Below are 19875 nucleotides of genomic sequence, written 5' to 3' on the forward strand. Positions count from 1 at the left end.
TGTAGAAATGAGTCACTTCTTAAAAATCTATTTTTGAAATCGCTAACATGGAGATCATAAATATGAAAAAATTAATAGATTTTAAAATTTTAAAATAATAACTCTATTAAGAAAACATTGGACCGTTAGTTTCATTTGTTTTTAAATGGACCACCTATTTGTATCCATCTTTAAAATGGATGTTTTATACCTTGGGACCGCATATTATAGAAATGCGGTCCAGCCCGCATGAAACAATTTTCCATAGTTAAAGTAAAAAGGCCAAATATACATATATATGTTTTAACTCTCGATTGATGGGGCAAGTTATTTACGAACAAATATGAGTCAAATTATTGGCTCAGCGATCTAGATTGGGTCTAGATCGGTGATCCAAAAAATTTAAAAATAAATAAGTTTTTGGGTGGGGATTTAAGGGAACTGTAAGAAAAATATTAAACAAAATTAAAAAAAAAAATAGAAAGAAAGAAACAGTAAAGGGGGGGGGGGGGAAGGGATTAAGGGGAAACGGCCACGATAGACGTGCCATCCCAGAACCGGTTCAGGGCCAATAGACATCCATCAAGATGGGCTATCCGGGTCATCGAAGTCGTGAGTCCTCAACGTTCATTTTCTGCAAATTCTTTAAATCTCAAATCTGCTTACTTCATGGTCATTTCCAACCAGCAGGGAGAGAGGCCCCAGCTCACATCCTAAGCCCCTCTCTCTAGACTCTGAGTTCCCATGAATATTCTATCCACCACTCTCTTCTTTAGATTCTGAGTTCCCCTGAAATCCTTCTGCCACACCCACATTGAGCACCTGCCTTTTTACATCCCCTCTCTTTATATAAAACCCACAGAGCTGCTTCTTCTCTTTTAAGTAACGGCAACCCCGTTTCAGTTGCCAAAGCCCTAGGCTTGGTGGCAAGCAGTGAGAAGGGCACGTTCTTTCTCTGCCATCTCGATGGATTGTTACGATTTTCGTCCGCACCTCACTTCAAATTTTTCATTCTGAAGAACTCATATTTACGTTCTTGAGAGAAAGAGCATTAAAAATCACAAGGAGTAATAAGAAAGCATCAACATTCACAATGAGTTGTTTGCTCTCTCTGATCAACTAGAAGCTTAGTATGACGTGAAACTATTCGTAACCATGTATTGTCAAAAAAACAAGAAAAAGTGGACTATGGATCTCTGATCTCTACATGTATTGTCAAAAAACAAGAAAAAGTGCAACTAGACGTAGATAGAGAATTGATTTCTTTTTTGAGAACTGTTATCTAAGTAGAAAATTGATTTCAATGGAGAATAGATACAAAAAAGATATTATTCATAATACTCTTTGAGAACTGTTAACTAAGTTGAGAATTGATTTCAATGGAGGAGATACAAAAAAAGATATTATTTAAAATACTCTTCATCTTTTCTTCACTGTAGAGAATAGATTTTGATGGAGAAGAGATGCAAAAAAGATATTATTTATAATACTCTTCATCCTTTCTTCATTGGATTTGAAACAGAATATGTCTGTTTGAATGAATGACTTCATTGGATGGTGATGATCCAACTGTGGCTTATCCATAGTCCATTAAATTACATACTTTCATATGATATATCCTGCAAAAACCAAAAAAGTGGCCTGAATTTGCAACTCAATTCTTCACATGAAATATCCTGTAAAAACCAAAAAAGTGGCTGGAATTTGCAACTCAATTCTTCATGAAAGATCAGTTTATTCACATGCCTAAGACTATGGCCTATGTTTTATAGTGTAAGACATCATAAGAAAGACTGAGCTATAGTAATTCAAACAACTGCAAGCCAAGTTCATCTGGCTTCTCTCCATCTCTCCTAGGCAGCTGGTCCAATCTTTCCTTCACTAAAAGTTCTTGCTAATGGTACACCAGGAAAAAAATCAGAAAATTCTGAGCTATCAACATTTTTTTCACCAAAAAATGGTGCCCTGCGAGCTGTACATGCAAAGACCAAGCCTCCAAACACAAGTGTCTCCGAACCATTTCGCATGTTTATTGGGCAGCAATCTTCGCTTCCTTTCTGTCTCAAAACCCTAAGTTGCTCACGAACGGCATTGTGTGATGCCTGTGCGACCTCTACATTGGGAACATAAAAGCAAAACTTATCTTTAGTTTCGATTCCTTCACCTTCGACATTGAGGTACATCTCGTCCGTGCTGTAAATGAGACGGAAACCAGAGTGTTGGGCTCCAAATTCTTCAAATGTGTTAAAAGTGCAACACTCTTCATTTCCATATCCATGCAATTCGAGGGGACAAGGATCCAATGAATGGAAGAAAATCGAAACACTGTGTTCGATCTTAAAGGACAATTGAGTAATTATCTTGAATCTTATAAAATCCATGATACGCAAAGGATGAAACATATTTTCTTTTCCCAGCTGCAATGAAATGCTTTCTTCGCTTTAAAACTCCAATATAAAGATCCCCATGGATTTCATTGCCAACCTGCCAGAGTATTATAACAGTAAGAGAAGAAAATGATTCAGTGGGCAAAAAGGAAAGACATGCATACATAAAGAGAAACTACACAATGAGATGAATCAGGATTATGGTCACTTGGTATTTTAACTCTATATATAACTCCTTGAAAGAGAAAGCCACAAATAAAAAATATTGTTAATGGGTAGTCTTGATTTCAAGTTGAACTGTTAATACTCAACAAATCAAAAGAAAAGACAGCCTAGTATGCCGAACCAAAAGCAATTCAATGCATCACCATTAATGATGACTTCTATCTAAACGAAAACCGGATCCAACTAATGTTGACATTTATGGATCTAAAGTATGATCCAGGTAAGAAATTTGTTAGTGGTTCTCGCTGACATAAGTAAAATGTATGATTTCTAACCCATGTATCAAGGAAACTCGTGTCTATGGGTCGTGGTGCATCTTGACCCATTAGGGACACAAACCCATTTGTCACAATTTAGAAATTTAGACTTTTTTGGTTGAAATTTAGAAATTTCTAACCTACATATCAAGGACAAGCATGAATCCAAATGTTCCATATTTTTGTTTTAGTATAAACATTGTTAAAAAGATTTGCGACATTTAATAATACATTTAGAGAGCTCTTAATTGAGGAACTTATCAAATTTATGTAAGATAATTTTTGTGGCTGCTAAGTGATGTTCAAAACTTACGTATGCAAATCAACATAGAAAGAACTATAAATATTAGAGGTATATGATAGATCGAACCTCATTCTCAATATCTTCCCAAATCCTTGGACCATCAAGTGCATTGGGGAGCCCTTCTCTTCTAGCAGTGAGCCATGTTTCTTGCAGACTTGATCTAACAGAAGCTACCTTGTACGAAGGACCCCTAGGTTTTAAGCCAGTTGATGCAGCTGAAGTAAAGTGGATTTCATGGACATCTGCCTAGTGTAATAGATAGTTTAAAATAGGTCAACACTCTGACAATTGTGAGGCAGCCTAGTTTACCCTTTCTAATGACAAGGTAAATACACCCACTTATTTGTCTTCTTGATTGCCAAGAACAAATGCACCACACAAAGAAACTATAATTCAAATGGATAACCAGATAATTTCCTGTAAATTTCTGAACTGCTGCTTTCAGATTATAACAGACAACGATAATGATAAAAAGAAGGAATGAGAAGGAAAAAAAGTTCAATTTGTTATAAATTTTACTCCACATTTATTCATTCACATGCTTTTTTGAAAGACTGTGGACCCCCTAGCTCCAGGTGTCCTTTCTTAAACAATATTAGCACAAAGAGAAACTGAACACTAATCATATGCTTCTAAAAGACAACAAAAAATGAACTGATTTGAATAACAATAATTATTCCTTCATAAGGAAGACTCATAGAAGTATCTTTGTAAGTTCCAATATTATATCAAAATTACTATTACGTAGAAAAACAAAGCTACAACAAGAACCCATGAAATGAACTCATGCAAGAACTAATCAACGCAAAACGGTATATCTCAAAGTTTCATATGAAACTTTATTGAGAAACAACAAGGTAAATCAGATTCACTCCCAAACATGTTTTCTCCAACAATTATTGCGCATATAATTCCTTTTCAAGGAGCTCAGCTCAAGTGCCTCAAGGCCCTTCTTTGACATGATAACCCTTCATCACATTCTTCTCTTTGTCACACATCCAACCAGAAGCGACCTTTGATGAATTTCCATAAACCCTTCATTCAAAATAAATAGGTAGAAGCGGGTAAAACTTGGAGTCTTAGACTCCTCTATCAAAGTACAATTCACACAGTAAACAATTCACACAGTAACAAGTATTCTAACTCCAGTTGTATTTGATAAGTATGAAATATCTTGTCTTTCTTGCTAGTCACTTCAACAACTCCAATCTAAAACCATTTTCAATTCTCAAAAAACAAATGATATATTTCTCATTTCTAATGTAGGATTTCATTATCATCGGATAAGTTAGTTATTTCATAAACCTGAAGCTTTTGAAAAAGTACCCCGAGTACTATATCTGTCCTTCACAAATACAAGAGCAACTGCATCAAGTCTATGATTATCATCCATCAGCAGTTTGGGGTGCAGCCTTGATTGAGGGGCCAAACACAAATCTTGATTTTTCCTCATGGTTCTTGAGCAATTGCCAGCACTATATAGGAAGCTACTTGCTTTTTCTTCAGCAGCAATGCCACCAACTATAGAAGTTTGTCCATGAAAAGCATCATCTGGAAACAGAAAATAAAGTACAACCGAAAAGTTTAAAATCATGGACTTGCCAAATGATCATATATTTTTTAGTATCTTAAAGAAAAACAACATCATTTAAGAAGAAAAATATGCATTAAAAAATAGTAAGTAGAAGAATTGTATCATGGGAATGAAAAAGGAACATCAAAGATGAAGCATTAAGGTAGAGCTGAAAAACCAGATTAAGTACCACAAGTTTTTCACTTAAGAGAGACAGACCCGCATGCCCAACAATCCTAATGAAAGGTCAAAACAAAGCAACCCCATGGAAAGAAAAAGAAAACAACGAACACATGTTATGAAGAGTGACAGTTAAGTTCATTTTGGCTAATACCTTCATTCATCAAAGGTCACAATCAATCACAATTACAAATGGCCCATACACAAACACGCCTTATATCATGAAAGAAAAACATGCAAGGTGAGGGTGTGTTTGTATCTAAATCCCACATGAAAGGAGACTAAGAAGAATGAAATAATATTTCATTTATTTCAGAATAAATAAGAAAATATCCAAAAATATAGAAAACAAAAATTCTACAAATATATGACAGACTCCAAAACATAGGATTACTTACATTCTAGCAGGGGCAGGGTATTTTATGGATTAGGGAAACAAAAGGCCCCCCCAAGATACTGGCATATGTTTGTGTTTCAGAAAGGATCATACTCAACTATCACCTGACAAATATTTTTATTGGCACACATATCCGAGTCTAAATTTTGGGAAATTATTAAAATACACCTATAATATCAGCTAATATTCTACCCTTTTTTAACTGTTCCAACTCATGATCATATGTCCCTTGATGGGCTTTTTGAAATTGGGTTAAATATTAAATAGTTCATCTCTTATGTGATTTTTTATTAATTTCCCTTGAGTTTTTGATAGAGATTGTAAGATCTTGTTTATGTTAAAAAAAAACGAAAGGAAAACAAAGGAAAACATGGGCAGCAAGAAGAAATAACACCAAAGGCACAAAAAATAAATCAAAATATGCGCACTACAAGGCAAAAAGAACAACCAGAAAAAAAAAAACTGAAAAGAGAAATACTTTCTTGTTTATCAAAATAATCTATTTATGATAATCCATTAAGTTTAATTAGCAAATAGAAAAGACACAAAAAAATTTGTCTTCAAGAAAAGACAATGAAACTAGTTTGACGATATTTCATGAGACTACTCATGAAGTTCAAATTCGGCTTTATTGATGATGTGTGAAACATTAATCACATAACTAAATTCCAAACAAAATTTCCAACTGACAACCATCTTGGGTACCCTTCAATTTCGTTTTTTTTCTCATTAGGGTTAACAAAAACTTTCTTTGCAAAGTTTCATACAGATGTATGTTAAATTAGATAAGTTTCTACATGGCCTTTTCAAAGCTTCTTTGTTGGTTAACCTTGGCAGTTTCATCAGAAGTGCTAGGTAACATGTAGCACATGTACTCCAAATGGCTACCTGAAGCTCTCAAGAAATGAAATATCTAAAATAATAAAACAAATATTTCATATAAAAAATGCCCAGGAACAGAGCCTAGGTGGTTCGATGTGGAAGTCATCGCTTCTTAAAGTAACTAAATTGGAGGCCCAACACTTGCTTAAAGTTAAAACATGTTAGACGTGGATGTTTAGTGGATCTATGTCTAATCAATTAGGTATAATGAACCTATGTAACTCCAATTGTCTTGTATTTCATTACCATCTTGTCTTTAATTCACACAACTGATTGAAGCTTTAGAATACACAATCAAAGTTCAAAAGTCAAGTCCTTTTGCTATGAAAAACCCTGTATACTTTCAAAGTTCATAGTGAAAGTTTAAGCATAACAGGTTACCTTAATGATCGCATGTGAAGTCAGCATCATAGGCAATGGAACTAACAGATAACACACATACTGTCACAAGAATTAGAAGCACAAAATCATAAACAACTACGCACTAGCTGTAAATGCAGATATGGCTAATGCTACTATTTCCAGATATTTTTGCAAGTAAATTCCTCTGTGATCCCGATGATTTTAGCATGGACTAAGGAATTGCCTCATGTGGTACTTGTTATCAATAAGTAACAATACAAGCAACCCGTGAATATTTGAGATCTGAGAATAAGAAGAAAAAGGATAATTTGTGCAAGAATAGTTGATTCTTACCCATCATTTGAAGAATATATCTCAAGTTGGGCCTATATTCCTGAAAGATTTGTATGCAATACTATCACTTCTAGAACCATATCACCACACATATATTTCTCTTACCACAATAGGCTTATAGAAATTCAGGTTTCCACAAGGTACAATGGAATATTTCAAATACTGTAGCTTACAGCAATCATCACAATCCCCATAGGGATCGCAAAATCTGAAGCTTCTCTGGTGAAGTTGTTAACATCAGTCAAAAAGGAATCCACCCAACTTTGAGTAGATACCTGATAATATCATTATATAAAGCTCCATTAATCAGTATCAGTTGTATGATAACAAATCAGTGGTAAGGAAGAAATAAACCACCACAGGCCAACATAATATAGTGCAAAAACAAGACAACTAAGCAGGAAAATTGTACAAAGGTTTGTTTCCGAGCATAATCCAATTATTCAATTTGTTGCATGACAATGACACTCACCCCAAACAATGAAATCTTCCAGTTTTTGTTGTAATTAGCATGTATATATATATATATACAAGACTAATATTCAAAGCTGGAAGGCACCCAATATGCATTATTGATTTTCAAAATTCTAATAGATGTTGGCCAATGCAAGGACGGGCACTACCACATGAAAATAGGAAGTCACAGTTATCTAGGCTAATCCAAAAAATAGAAATACCAGCAGCATCAACTCTATGGCTAATCCAAAAAATATAAATATCAGGCCTTATACTAAAAAGCATACCCTACATTAATTCTGTACAGCCTTATCTAGGAGTGTTTTTAGGACCCTCAGTCTTCAAGGATGTAACCTTCTCAACAAAGTGACCAATCTTAACAATCAAAACATAATGGGAAAAAAAAAAGGAGAAAAATTCACACTCTATGTGCCTGAAAAAGAATAATGTCATAAGAATGGATAGTATCTGTCCAATTTTTGGGACTAAAAAAATTTTAAAGTGGACCCCAAAAATTTTTTTTTAAAAAAATCCACCTATAAAGGTCTTTTGCCCAAAGAAATATGTGTCTAGTTTGCGCTCTAGTGGGAGTATAATGTAAGCTCTCTCTCTCTCTCTCTCTCTCTCTCTCTCTCTCTCTCTCTCTCTCTCTCTCTCTCTCTCTCTCTCTCTCTCTCTCTCTCAATGTTAACCATGAAAAAACCGCTGCATGTGTGTGAATTTGCAGTTTTTTCTATAGAGAAAGAAAAAAAAAACCTCATTTGTGATAAGAAATAGCTCTTTTTCTTGTGGAGTAGGCAACATATGATGCTGGATATAAGCTAACCTAAGGTATGAAACTGCACATCATATAACAAGTAGCACAAGCAGTATTATCAAGTTCAACCAATTATCCTCAGTTTTCTTGTTCCTTCCATGACAAGATTGGAATTCAAGATTTGGACGATCCTAAACTTAAAATGTAAGATTTGGGATTGTGTTTAATTGACTAAGGTTTTGATTACTGCAATACTACATCACAAGTTCAAATCCTTAACAAATAGATTTAAAATGTAGCACATACGTCAGGAGGGCCAAATAAAGGTACTGCTTCAACTTTAAGGCCAGGGACGAAGCCAATGGTTATCAGTACCCCACGATCAGTAAGCAGATCATTGTATGGATTCCAAAGAATCCAAAGAAAAAATCAGAAGGATCAATTTATGAAATTCTCAATTGAAAGAAACGCCATAAGTCCATAACAGTACAAACAATTTTGTCAGAAATAGCACCTTTTGTATAACAATAGCAGAAAACAGAAAGACATAGAGACAGCAAGAGAGTACCTCCTCAACTTCATCACTGACAGTATCCCTTACCAATTAGACCCTGAGAAAATATGTGACAAGAGGAACTGTTCCACCAAACTCAGAACTTAGCAGCAAAATGTGCTCTAATGAGAAAATGTTTTCCTTTGATCGATAAGAAAGAAAGATGGTTATTCATTTTGCAATTGTAAACCAGAGCCACTGTAGGTATGTGAAGTATGTATCATAATGGAAGATAATTGAACGTACAAGAACATGGGCCTTCTCTAAAGAAGACATGAAGCCCGTGAAAGCCATCACAAAGTGTGGCCAGATTGGTTCAGAGAGAACCTTGGCCAAAGCCTCATCCATGCACTCCTAAAATGAGAAGAAAGAATTAATAAATGGTTCATGTCCCCTCTAAACAAGAAAAACCCTATTTCTGCAGAATCAAACCAGAATAATATAGAAACAAAGCAAAGAGTGACAAAGCCAATAATTTAAACTAGAAATGTAAGTACAATGGAAGATCAAACTACACAAACTAACTAACCAGTGTGAGGTTACAGGAGAATAACTGTGGACTCCCTTCTTTATGCAAAATCAAATCCCAATTGCCAAATTCAAACTATATATCCGATGAACCAGTCATCAATCGGCGAGAAATAAACATATGTGTCCATTTGGAGATACTTAAGGGATGAAATCACAAAATTTAACAAACCATTAATAAATTACATGCAATAACAAAACAAATCCGCAATAGAATTCACAAAAACAGAAAAAGTTAGAAAAAGTTAACAATACAGTTAACAATACTAGATAATTAGGATAAATCAAGGCCAAATATCATGGACTGCAAGGAAAGAAAAGTAGGGAGTATGATATATACCTCTAAAGTGTGGTGCACAGAGAGAGCACAGAGAAGCTTAGGGCGTGAAAGTATCCGATTGCAGATGCGGTTCCATGAATGGCAGGTAACGCAGGCCTTTGCAAATGCCTTGGCAGGAAGCCTCCCCAAAATGTTCTCCCACAACTCTTCTGGGAGGGACGCCACCCTTTCTCTCTCTAACTCTCCAGCCATCGTCTCTCTCTCTCTCTCTTGTTAGTAACTCCACAATCTGTCTCTCTGAGTAACCACAGAGAGCCTCTCTATCTCTCTATATACTCTCTTTAAATGTGCACTGTCTCTCTCCTCTTGGTTCATGTCAGTCTCTCTTTCTATGGACTCTGAGTAACTACACTCTCTCGCTTTCTTATTCTGAGTGAGTATTCTCTCTCTTGAATGATAGCTCTGGAATTACAGAAATGAGTTCTTTTCCCATTCAAGTCTTTGATAAGTATAGAGAAAACCAAGGATCCTTCTCATCTTTCTTTGAAGTTTGAACATTGAACCTTCTCTCTCTCTCTGGAAAATTTTGGAGGGAAACAGAACCATCTCTCTCTCCTTGGAAATTGATTTCAATGAGTCATAAAAGTTTTCTATCAGTGCTTCAGCTGTCACACACTCTTTCTTATTCTTAGTGAGTGTTCTCTATCTTGGTTGATAGCTCTGGTATTACACAAATGGGATCTTCTCCCATTCAAGAGTATAATAAGTTCAGAGAAAATCAAGGAACCTTCTGATCTTTCTTTGAAATTTGAACATTGGACCATGTCTCTCTCTCTTTCTCTGTGTGTGGAAAATTTTGGAGGATAACAAAACCATCCCCCTCTCTCCTTGGAAATTGATTTCAATGAGTCAATGAAGTTTTCTAACAGTACTTCAACTGACACACTCTCTTTCTTTTTCTGATTGAGTTATTCTCTCTCTTGAATGATAACTCTGGTATTACAGAAATGGGCTCTTCTCCCATTCAAGACTATGATAAGCTTAGAGAAATCAAGTAACCTTCTCATCTTTCTTTGAAGTTTGAACATTGAACCATCTCCCTCTCTTCTGCTGGAAAAATTTTGTTGGAAAACAGAACTCTCTCTCTCTCCTTGGTAATTGATTTCAATGAGTCATGATGAAGTTTTCTAACAGTACTTCCAACTGACACACTCTCTTTTTCTTATTCTGAGTGAGTATTCTCTCTCTTGGTCGATAGCTCTGGTGTTACAGAAATGGGCTCTTCTCCCATTCACGACTATGATAAGCTTAGAGAAAATCAAGGAACCTTTCTTTGAAATTTGAACAGAACCATCTTTCTCTCTCTGAAAATTTTTGGAGGAAAACAGATCCGTATCTCTCTTCTTGCAAATTGATTTCAATGAGTCAATGAAGTTTTCTACAAATGTCTTCTTGCAAATCGATTTCAACGAGTCATTGAAGTTTTCTACAAAACTTCAACTGCGGCAAGTCAACCGTCGAATCCGGACCAAGGGGGGTGCTGTTCCATGCTTAAAAGTCCACTTAATAAAACCGCTAAAAGTCCCAATGTTGGAATTGGGCTGATGTGAAAACCACTATAGGAAACTTCCGTGTTCATGTTTTCAATTTCTTACTTGGGGCTGATCGGTCATCCTAATGAATGGTACGTATTGGTCCAATTGAACCTGGCCTCATCTAAGTACCAAAAATTAATTTTATTTTTATTTTTACTTTTAATTTAAAAATATATTTATTTTAAATTTGAGTCTTAACTATTTTTTTATAAGAAGAATTAATTAAAAATAATAAAAAGTTTATTGAATAAAAAAATATTGACCAAAACATATTTAAGAATATTTTGGTCATTTTTATTTAAAACGTTCTAACTAATTTTTATTCTATTTACAAAAGTGAATTTATATCCCAAGTTTTAGATACATAAAATATTCAAATAAAAAATTTTAAAAATAAAATACGAAAATTAAATTTTGCCATCAAATATGGCTTCCAACCATGTCAACGGTATACTTTTCCAAAATTGAGTGTCCCAAAATTGGGTAAGTCTGAATAAAATAATTTTAGATCCTCGTAAAATTGGATCACCTACCCAACGATCTCGTGTTAAACCAGGCAATTTGGCTTCCATCCAGCGTTTATTTGAAACAATGGTCATCATAAACATAAAATTTAATAAATTCAAAACAAGGAGATTTCTCCTCTCAATTGAGGCAGCTGTCCTTGGTGCAAAAAATGTACGCGATATTGAGGCATGCCCAATTTCATTAGCCGGATTGGAATCATTCTTTGTGTAAAAGTTAGCATAACATTGCATTGAGTGCTATTGTAAAAAATGCATTTACCATGAGTCTAGTATGCCGTCGCATGAATCTTTTTGATGAATGGATTGATAGCTGCCTCTCTCATAATTATCTTAATGGCTTGTTTAATATGTGCTGAAAAGTAAATTTGTGATTACAAAGGCAAAGTTTTGCACTTTCCTGCTTATGAAGAACCAACAGATCCAATCAAATGTGGATTTATGATGGAGAAGCAGATGATGCTCTCAAACGGTGGCCTCAATTTATAGTCATTAAACTTGAATATATAACCATTTGACGAGTTATATGCTCTGTATACCATCAACAAAGGAGGAAAAATGCCCAAGAATGAGGTCTATGGTTTAGAAGTTGTAGTGTATGACATAACAAGATAGACAGTGCTAAAGAAATTCAAACAAGACCCACTCAAGTTCAGTTCCCTTTTCTCCATCTCTCCTAGAGCTGGAGGTCCAATCTCACCTCCACAGAAAGCTCCTGCTAATGGAACACTAGGAAAATTATCAGAAAATGCAGAGCTATCAACATTTTTCTTGCTGAAAAATGTAGCATCACGGCCTGTGCAAGAAAAGATAAGCCCTCCAAATACATGCATCTGCGTGCCATCTGATGAACTTTTTGAGCAATTTTGTACCTCAGTTTGCTTCAAAACCTTAAGTTGCTCATAAACAGCATCACGTGATGCCAATGCGGTCTCTCTATCAGACACATAAAAGCTAAAGGGATCTCCAGTTCTAAACCCCTAACCTTCAACGTAAAGGTACTCTTCATCCAAGCTGTGTGAAAAGAAAAAAAAGAAAGGAAACTATCATGTCAAGCTCCACACTTTTCAGTTTGAATGAAATAAGAGCCAATTCTCAATCAACCAAACCTCTTTTAGCCAAGTTAACCAACTCAATTTTCAATGCACCAAATCTACTACTACTGATATGAATGCTAAGGTGCAACTCTATCTCATTTTGTTCAATTTTCATGCAACTCTAGATAATGTTTAATTAGAGAAACATCATTGTGGCCATCAAACGTGACCAGAACATTGAAAGAACAGAATGGATCAGTAAGAACAAATGAAGGTGATGATCCATCAACATAAAAAAGACAACAGAAGGTAAAGTCTTAGACTCACTTATGAAATCCATGAAATGCGAACAAGGAAATAGGTTTTCCAAATTGTCTTTTCCCTGCTGCAATGGAGCGCTTCCTTTTCTTTAAAACTCCGACATAAACATCCCCGTAAATTTCATTTCCAACCTGCCATAGCATTTTAGCAATGAAGAAAGTGAATTACAAGATGCAAATGCAAAACCTACAAATTCAGAAATTCACAATATGAAATAAATTAGGTTACGGGTTATGTGAGTTTTTAACAAAATAGAACTACTAGCATGCACACAAGAAAAATATATCGATCACATGTCAAATTACTAATGTGCAAAACAGACTTATTTAAAGGTAAAAACAGAAGGCTTGTATGCAAATCCAAAAGCAACTTTACACATTACCATTAATATGTTTTTGTATAAAACAAAGGATAACCAGAATAAAGATCCAACTAGTGGTGATGGCTTTTATGCATGTGCTCAGGAAACCTAGTATTATGTATCAAACAAAGATTTGGGATCTCACTATAAATTTTGTAAGTGGTTCCATAAAATTTTCCAACGCTTAATAAAGAAAAAAAGAAAATACACATCATTAGTGTCCACATTCACAAAGTTTTAATTTCAAAAAAAAAAGAAAGAAAAGCAAATACACATCAAAGGTAAGGGGTACTTAAAGAGGTGGAGGAACGTAAAAGGATTTATTCACACAACTCCCCATGAAGGAAATTCAAAAACTGGGTAAGGCGCACAGGATAAGATCAAACGAGAGTAAGAAGCATTTATTCACACAACTCCCCTCAAAGGAAATTCAAAAAATGGGTAAGGGCACACAGAACAAGATGAAAAGAAAGCCAAAGTGCAGCGACACATCACTCAAATAAATATACACGATACTTTTCAAACACATCATCTTTGGGATAACCTCACTTATGCCATACATGTTTTCTTAAAGTCAAAATTGTCACCTTATTTTGACATATTACAAAATAGCTACCCAAATATGATGATTGTCTCATTTATGCAACGTTTTTAAAACTTCTACATTTCTTCCAAAAATACCCCAGAAAATAGTTGGTTAATTTTTTAACTTAATATTTGCCATGTATCCATCTTTCCATCAGGCTACCCTCATGTGCTGGCACAAATCTTAGCTCTAGGGCTAATAGGTCCAGCCCGGATAGCTGACTCTTCTTCTTCTTCTTCTTCATAATGATGGTCTATTCACAATTCTAACAACAAAAAGGAAACACTATATCTTATTTTCTAGCCTGCAGAATATATTGCTCTCAACGGATTATTGATTTGGGGTCTTGTGAAGCTGAAAGCAGATCAGTCAATACAATGCCTGAAATTACACTCGTAGCGGTGAAGAGTTGATGCTTCTTGTTAAAATGGGAGGAGCAGCTTGACTGTGGAATGATACAATGAGAAAAAAAAAAGAAGAAGTCAAGAAGTTAAGTTTAATAAAAATCTTTTTTTTTTTTTGACAAAAGTTCCAGATCATTACTTTCCTCATTAATTCTAAGCATGTGCAGTTTCATCACCCATCTGTTTTTCATGGGCTGCAAATCTCATGGGTACAGTTTGGGAGGTCCAAAACTAAGGTGCAATTGAAAGTGTGACACTTCCATTGAATAGCAAATATAAATTCAAAGTTTTAAAACTTTCCCTAGTAAAACTCCCCTGATAATCGTGTACATGATATTCCTCAAATCTGCAAAACTGTTTTTCTTCTCGTTCTTCAGCTTCTTGGTCCTCTGCTCTCAGTTCAAGGAGATCCCTGCTCACTCAAGACAAATGCCTGAAGAAGACTCTGTGCTGCATTTGTTTGCTCAGGTGTTCCAGAAATTATGACCAGTCTCCTTGGCCCCATGTCTGGGTTCTGTGATGGTAATATTAGCACCTGAAATGTGACGTATTTTTTTCAGGCATTCTCCATTCTCTCCATAAATTGTGGGAACAACAGCTCGAGGAACAACAAATTCTACAGTTGTGCTAGTGATAATCGCTAATTGACTTCCAAAGCCATCTAGTCTCCGTTGAGTAAACCCCCTATCATAATCAGGTAGGCGAGTCTCAAGCCCACTGCCACTCCCACTCCCACTCCCACCAATACCCTGATGTGCCCATGGTGCTGGAGGTGGCATTCTTTCAGAATTGTGAGAGAATCCTGGCTTCTGAATTCCACGTGGAAACCCAGGAAGATCCATGTTGGGAGGAAGATCAAACTTGTGGATTGAAGGACCCATATGGGAATACATCCCAGGAGGTGAAGGAGGTCTCCTTCCCATATATGGAGGTACTGGAGGAGGTACTTGTTCTATGAAAGCAGGATGATGTGGATGGTTGATAATCGATTGGAATTGGTCGTGGAAAAGATGTTGGCGCAATCTGGATGTGATCTGTAATAGAGCTTCTTGAACAGCCTCAAATTCTTCAGTTACCTGAACGACTTCTTCATTATCCGAAGCACATTTTGGGATCTGGTCCTTAGCCAATATATGAATGGGTGCCCTAGATGACTTGCGCAGTTCTGCTATTATGGCACCACCCTTCCCAAGCAAGTAACCTATCTCATTGGAATGTACCAGAACCTTACAGACCAAGCTTTTATCTTTACTGTCAGGTGCTGCTTTAAAAATCCTGCTCTGCACACAAAGAACAGCAGCCTGTGCAGCAGAAATTCTATCGTCTGGATGTGTTGGTGCTGAAATGACTATTACACGATCCTCCAAGTCAGGTACAGTGTCAAGAATTTTGATCTCAGCCTGAGTCTCATTTTGGAGTGCTCTAATTATGGAACCCCCTTTTCCTATCACACCTCCAGCCTTCTCATTCATGCATAACAATTTAAATGTGAGTATTTCAGGGGTTTCATTCTACTGGAGTTAAAACCATCATGAAATTTAGGGATTGGTGAAGGAGCACCTGATAGATAGCCACCGTCATCCCCGCGCACAGGGGGGTATGGACCCCCTTGACCAGAGATATGATAGTTTGGGGGAGGCAAGATATCTGAGTGAGAATTTGAACCTATTTTTAAGGGTATGTTTGGAAGACTGGTAGAAGTTTTTTAAAAAGGATAATGAGAGAATCAATATATTTGGGTGGCACTTTTGCAATACATCTATATGGGGTAACAATTCTGACAATAAGAAAAACAAGGGTGGCATAAATTACATATTCCCTTATTTAGTAACAAACCCGAGAAAATCATGAAATAAATCACATACTCATCTATATATAAAAAAGATATTGGGGTCCCTTCATCAACGTAACTAAACAAAGTGTAGAATCCAAAGCAATGAAAACTTGCATTCATAGTGCCCCATCCCTTTGTCTACGTGAACATGGTGGGCCCAGGCGAGGCAAAATCCTACCACTTGGGGAGTCGATACACTCATAACCATGTCATAAACACCAAGGCAGCACAGACAACCATATGCCAACTCTCATAGCCGTAAAGGAAGAGGTCAGAAGGATGGTCAACCAGTTGTCTGCATTATATTTTATCTTTCAGTTATGACATTTGTGTAATATTGTGTAACATAAGGGTAACACTTAATAAATATGTTTTTTTATGGTATTTGTGTGATAGTGTAAATATGTTTTTAGGTGTTGAGTGTAAAAGGATGAAATTGGAGAAAAAACCCTAAATTCAGGTTGTCTTTCACTCTCCCTCCTGTCCTCTTATTCACCATTCACAAAATTTCTTTCTTCTCTCATTTCTCACATGGTATCACTGCCAAATTGGAGATTGATCAAGGTTGTTCCGGACAAGAGGTATAATCTATTTGTGGACTTATTTTCTTCTTCCCTTGAGTTAACATTTGTTATGCAAATTTATTGTCACTCTCTAAGTCCTATTTGCCGCCATTTCCCTTTTTTCTCATTCTCTTAGAAATTGATTTAAAATAAAAAAGTTCTCAAATAAAAACCTATCTTCATCACCCTTTTCTTCTAGAAAATTCAAAGCCAAAATCTCTCTCTCAATCTCAAGAAACTTCCCCAAATACTGATTACTCCTCTCCCTAAACCCTAATACCACTTCCTTTGACATTGTATTAGATATGTGAAGAGTAAAACGGAAAAGAACTTCATTTCCCTTTTACTTTTTTCTAAATCTCTTCTCATCTCTAATACAATGTTGTCTTCCTCGCATCAACTTACTTCATTAAATGCACAGTGAATGTCTCACCAAGGTTAAGAACATTTGTGATGAGCTCACGGATGAGATAAAGCCATGTACTTGTTGAGGGTCTAGGGGAAGAATATGATACATTTGTTTCATCTGTCATGACAAAGCCGCATACCCCTTCGTTTTATGAGCTTAAACATCTTTAAAAGGAAAAGAAACAAGAAATAAGAATGTGATGCTGAAATACTCAACGTATCCTCTCCCAATACAAGTTAATTTTGTAGACGTGGAAGGGGCAAAAGAAATCATGGAATAGATAAATTTTCGAGGCCATGAATGCTCTTGAGAGCAGCCGTATTGAGATTTTCAAAGGCAAAAAACAGACAAATGTCGTCATATGTCAGTTATATGGGAAAAGAAATCACATTGTAGCACAATTCTAACATCGTTTAAACTCGCAGTTTGCACCATAAAGCATATAGCAGCTGCTTCCCCGTCTCACTGTCATAAATGTAGGAGCACCGCCATTTGACTTGGGTTTTCCAAATTCAACATGGATGGACACTGGATCTGCAAACTACGTTATGTTGGAAGCAAGTAAATTTTCTTCATTGATTCCATAGTTTGGAGAGGAAAAGTGATGGGTACTGAACACCGCATCACCTATATAGGGATGGCAAATGTGTCTTTCCCATCTAGTTCTCTCTCTTCCAAACAAAGTCCTTTAACCACAAAACAAAAGAAGTCGAATTTCCATTTCCCAACTTGACGGCAATTTCAATTGCCCATATTGCGCTCCTAAAGGATCTCTGCATGAAGAAACTCTTGCCGAGGGACAAGAAGGGGGAACCTTTACTTTATCTCGAGTCCACGCCAAGGTCATTGTCTAGCATTCCTGCTCCATTCAATCCTGTTGTCGATTTCATCATCGTCATCATTATCGTCATCAAAGCCTTCTCCCAACTAATTGGGGTCGGCTACATGAATCCTGGTCCATCACTTTGATCTATTAAGGGTCATACCCTCAGTGAGGCCACAAGTCCCATATCTTTTCTCACTACTTCCAATCATATCCTCTTGGGCTTACCCCTTGTTCTTTTTTAGCCTTCCACTTGAACTAACTCACACCTCCTAACATATAATGTACTAGGTCTGCGCAGCACATGGCCAGCCTACCTAAGTCTACTTTCTCTCATCTTATTGTCTATTGGTGCCACTTGTAAATACTACCGGATGTATTCATTCTGAGCTTTATCTCATCTTGTCTTGCCACTCATCCATGTCAACATCCTCATCTCAACTAAACTCATTTTATGAGTATGTTGTTTCTTGAACGCCAAACATTCCGTCTTATAAAGCAAAACTGGTCTCACAATCGTCTTATAAAACTTGCCCTTCAACTTCATTGGTATACGACGATCACATAAAACTCCTGTCGCACATCTCCACTTCGCCCACCCAGCTCTAATCCTACGTGCGACATCTTCCTCAATCTCTCCATCTTCCTGGATTATTGACCTAAGATATCGAAAGTGTGCCTTTTTGGTATTTCTTGGCTATCAATCTTAACTACTTCCTCATCTCTACTACTATTATTACTAAACTTCCATTCCATATACTCTATCTTAAGTCCGGCCAATTTTCAAACCTTTAGATTCTAGAGCATCCCTTCAAAGTTTTAAAATTTGTGTTGATGCCATTTCGCTTCTCATCAATCAAAACTATGTCGTCCACGAATAACATGCACCATGATACCTCATCTTGTAAGTGTCTAGTTAAGTCGTCTATAACTAAGATAAAGAGGAATGGGCTCAATGCTGACTCTTGATGTAGACCTATTGTAACTGAAAACTCACTCGTCTCTCCACTAATTGTTCGTACACTAGTTAGCGCTCTCTCGTACATATCTCTCACCAAGTTGATGTAGTGACTGGAAACTCCTTACTTTTTCAATACCCACCAAATCAAATCTCAAGGTACTCTATCATAAGTTTCCTCTAGATCAATAAAGGTCATGTGGATGTCTTTTTGCTCCACCCTAAACTTCTCAATCAGTTGCCTAAGTAGAAAAATACCCTCAATTGTTGACCTCCATGGTATAAAATCGAATTGGTTTTTTGATACACTCGTTTCACGTCTCGTTCGATAGTTTGCACAATCTTGTTGCCGATTTCAACTTTTATAAAGTTAGATATTACGATTTGTGGCACCAGCGACTAGTTCATTTTGGGCACTTTTGACCTTCTCACTCATACCTAGTGAAGGTGAAATTATGGTTAGAAGATCAAGTAGAACCCTTCATGCCATTGATTGTTGGGTGTGATTCCCAAAACATTTCTATAGATCATCAATTTTTTCTAACTAAAAGATGAAAGTGCAAGAACCCTTTAGTTATGAAGAAGCTATAAAGAACAAAGGTGGTGCATAGAAGCTATGAATCAAGAAATGTGTGCCCTCTATTACTGCCAAACATGAGAATAGAACCTTGACCAAAGGACAAATATGTAGAGGGCTGCAAATCTATATAAGGTGAAATATAAACCCGATATGAAATTTAAACCAGATGGAAGCATAAACAAGTCTAATAAGGGCGAGGACCTCAAACTTTTCCTTAACCAGTCTAAAGGAAGTGCATTGCGTTAGGTAGGCAGCCAGAGTAAAACTTTGTCAGATCTTATCAAGAATCCTAAACCTATAAGAATAGAGGAACATGATTCTTGTAGCCGATCCTAAATAATTGGGATAAGGCTTAAAAGATGATGATGATGATGGAAGCATAGACAGGTTAAAGCAAAGTTGGTGCAAAAGTGATGTAGGAGAACT

General features: G+C 36.3%; 3 protein-coding genes across 25 annotated transcripts in view; all 3 read right to left on the reverse strand.

Annotated features, from left to right (window-relative positions):
• Positions 1-1507: 1507 nt before the first annotated feature.
• LOC18438056 (F-box/LRR-repeat protein At5g63520) lies at positions 1508-11154 on the reverse strand. Of its 18 annotated transcripts, XM_088869679.1 has the most exons (8): positions 9515-11144; positions 9176-9250; positions 8662-9000; positions 7054-7155; positions 6881-6920; positions 4458-4703; positions 3219-3394; positions 1508-2463 (listed from the first exon to the last, which is right to left on the reverse strand). In XM_088869679.1, exons 4-8 carry the CDS (start codon positions 7072-7074, stop codon positions 2317-2319), a joined length of 630 nt encoding a protein of 209 aa, XP_088725805.1. In that variant the 5' UTR covers positions 7075-7155; positions 8662-9000; positions 9176-9250; positions 9515-11144; the 3' UTR covers positions 1508-2316. The 18 variants fall into 18 exon arrangements, 8 of the variants coding, with proteins under 8 accessions (XP_088725805.1, XP_088725804.1, XP_088725806.1 ...); XR_016057705.1 differs by having other exon boundaries at positions 4479-7155; positions 8662-8787; positions 8893-9000; positions 9515-11154; XR_016057704.1 differs by having other exon boundaries at positions 4458-7155; positions 8662-8787; positions 8893-9000; positions 9515-11154.
• Positions 11155-12033: 879 nt separating this feature from the next.
• The window catches only part of LOC18438057 (F-box/LRR-repeat protein At5g63520), a 65831-nt gene continuing 57989 nt past the window's right edge, over positions 12034-19875 (reverse strand). For all 6 annotated transcript variants that reach the window (XR_016057716.1, XR_016057715.1, XR_016057714.1 and 3 more), the window contains 2 exons: positions 12938-13062; positions 12034-12587 (listed from right to left, as the gene is read on the reverse strand). Coding sequence is in view for 2 of the 6 variants with exons in the window: in XM_011626568.3 (XP_011624870.1) it covers positions 12554-12587; positions 12938-13062 (159 nt within the window). In the remaining 4 variants the exon portion in view is untranslated. The remainder of the gene's footprint in view (positions 12588-12937; positions 13063-19875) is intronic.
• LOC110007622 (KH domain-containing protein HEN4) lies at positions 14588-15891 on the reverse strand. The gene is given in 3 exon segments (XM_020669797.2): positions 14588-14770; positions 14772-15783; positions 15786-15891. Coding segments are annotated over 3 exon segments (1107 nt in total). The 5' UTR covers positions 15793-15891; the 3' UTR covers positions 14588-14682.

Source organism: Amborella trichopoda, chromosome 6 (genome assembly GCF_054954075.1).
Source record: "Amborella trichopoda isolate Santa Cruz 75 chromosome 6, AtrichopodaSantaCruz75HAP2 v2.0, whole genome shotgun sequence".
Classification (NCBI taxonomy): domain Eukaryota; kingdom Viridiplantae; phylum Streptophyta; class Magnoliopsida; order Amborellales; family Amborellaceae; genus Amborella; species Amborella trichopoda.

Bases quoted from the DNA above. Each gene is read 5' to 3' on its own strand.
- LOC18438056 (XM_088869678.1), bottom strand. From the start codon at position 7,074: ATGGGGATTGTGATGATTGCT. The intron at 3,395-4,457 runs GTTTATGAAATA...TACACTAGGCAG, and splicing joins TACTTTTTCAAAAGCTTCAG to ATGTCCATGAAATCCACTTT. The intron at 2,464-3,218 runs GTTCGATCTATC...ATACTCTGGCAG, and splicing joins GGGAAGATATTGAGAATGAG to GTTGGCAATGAAATCCATGG.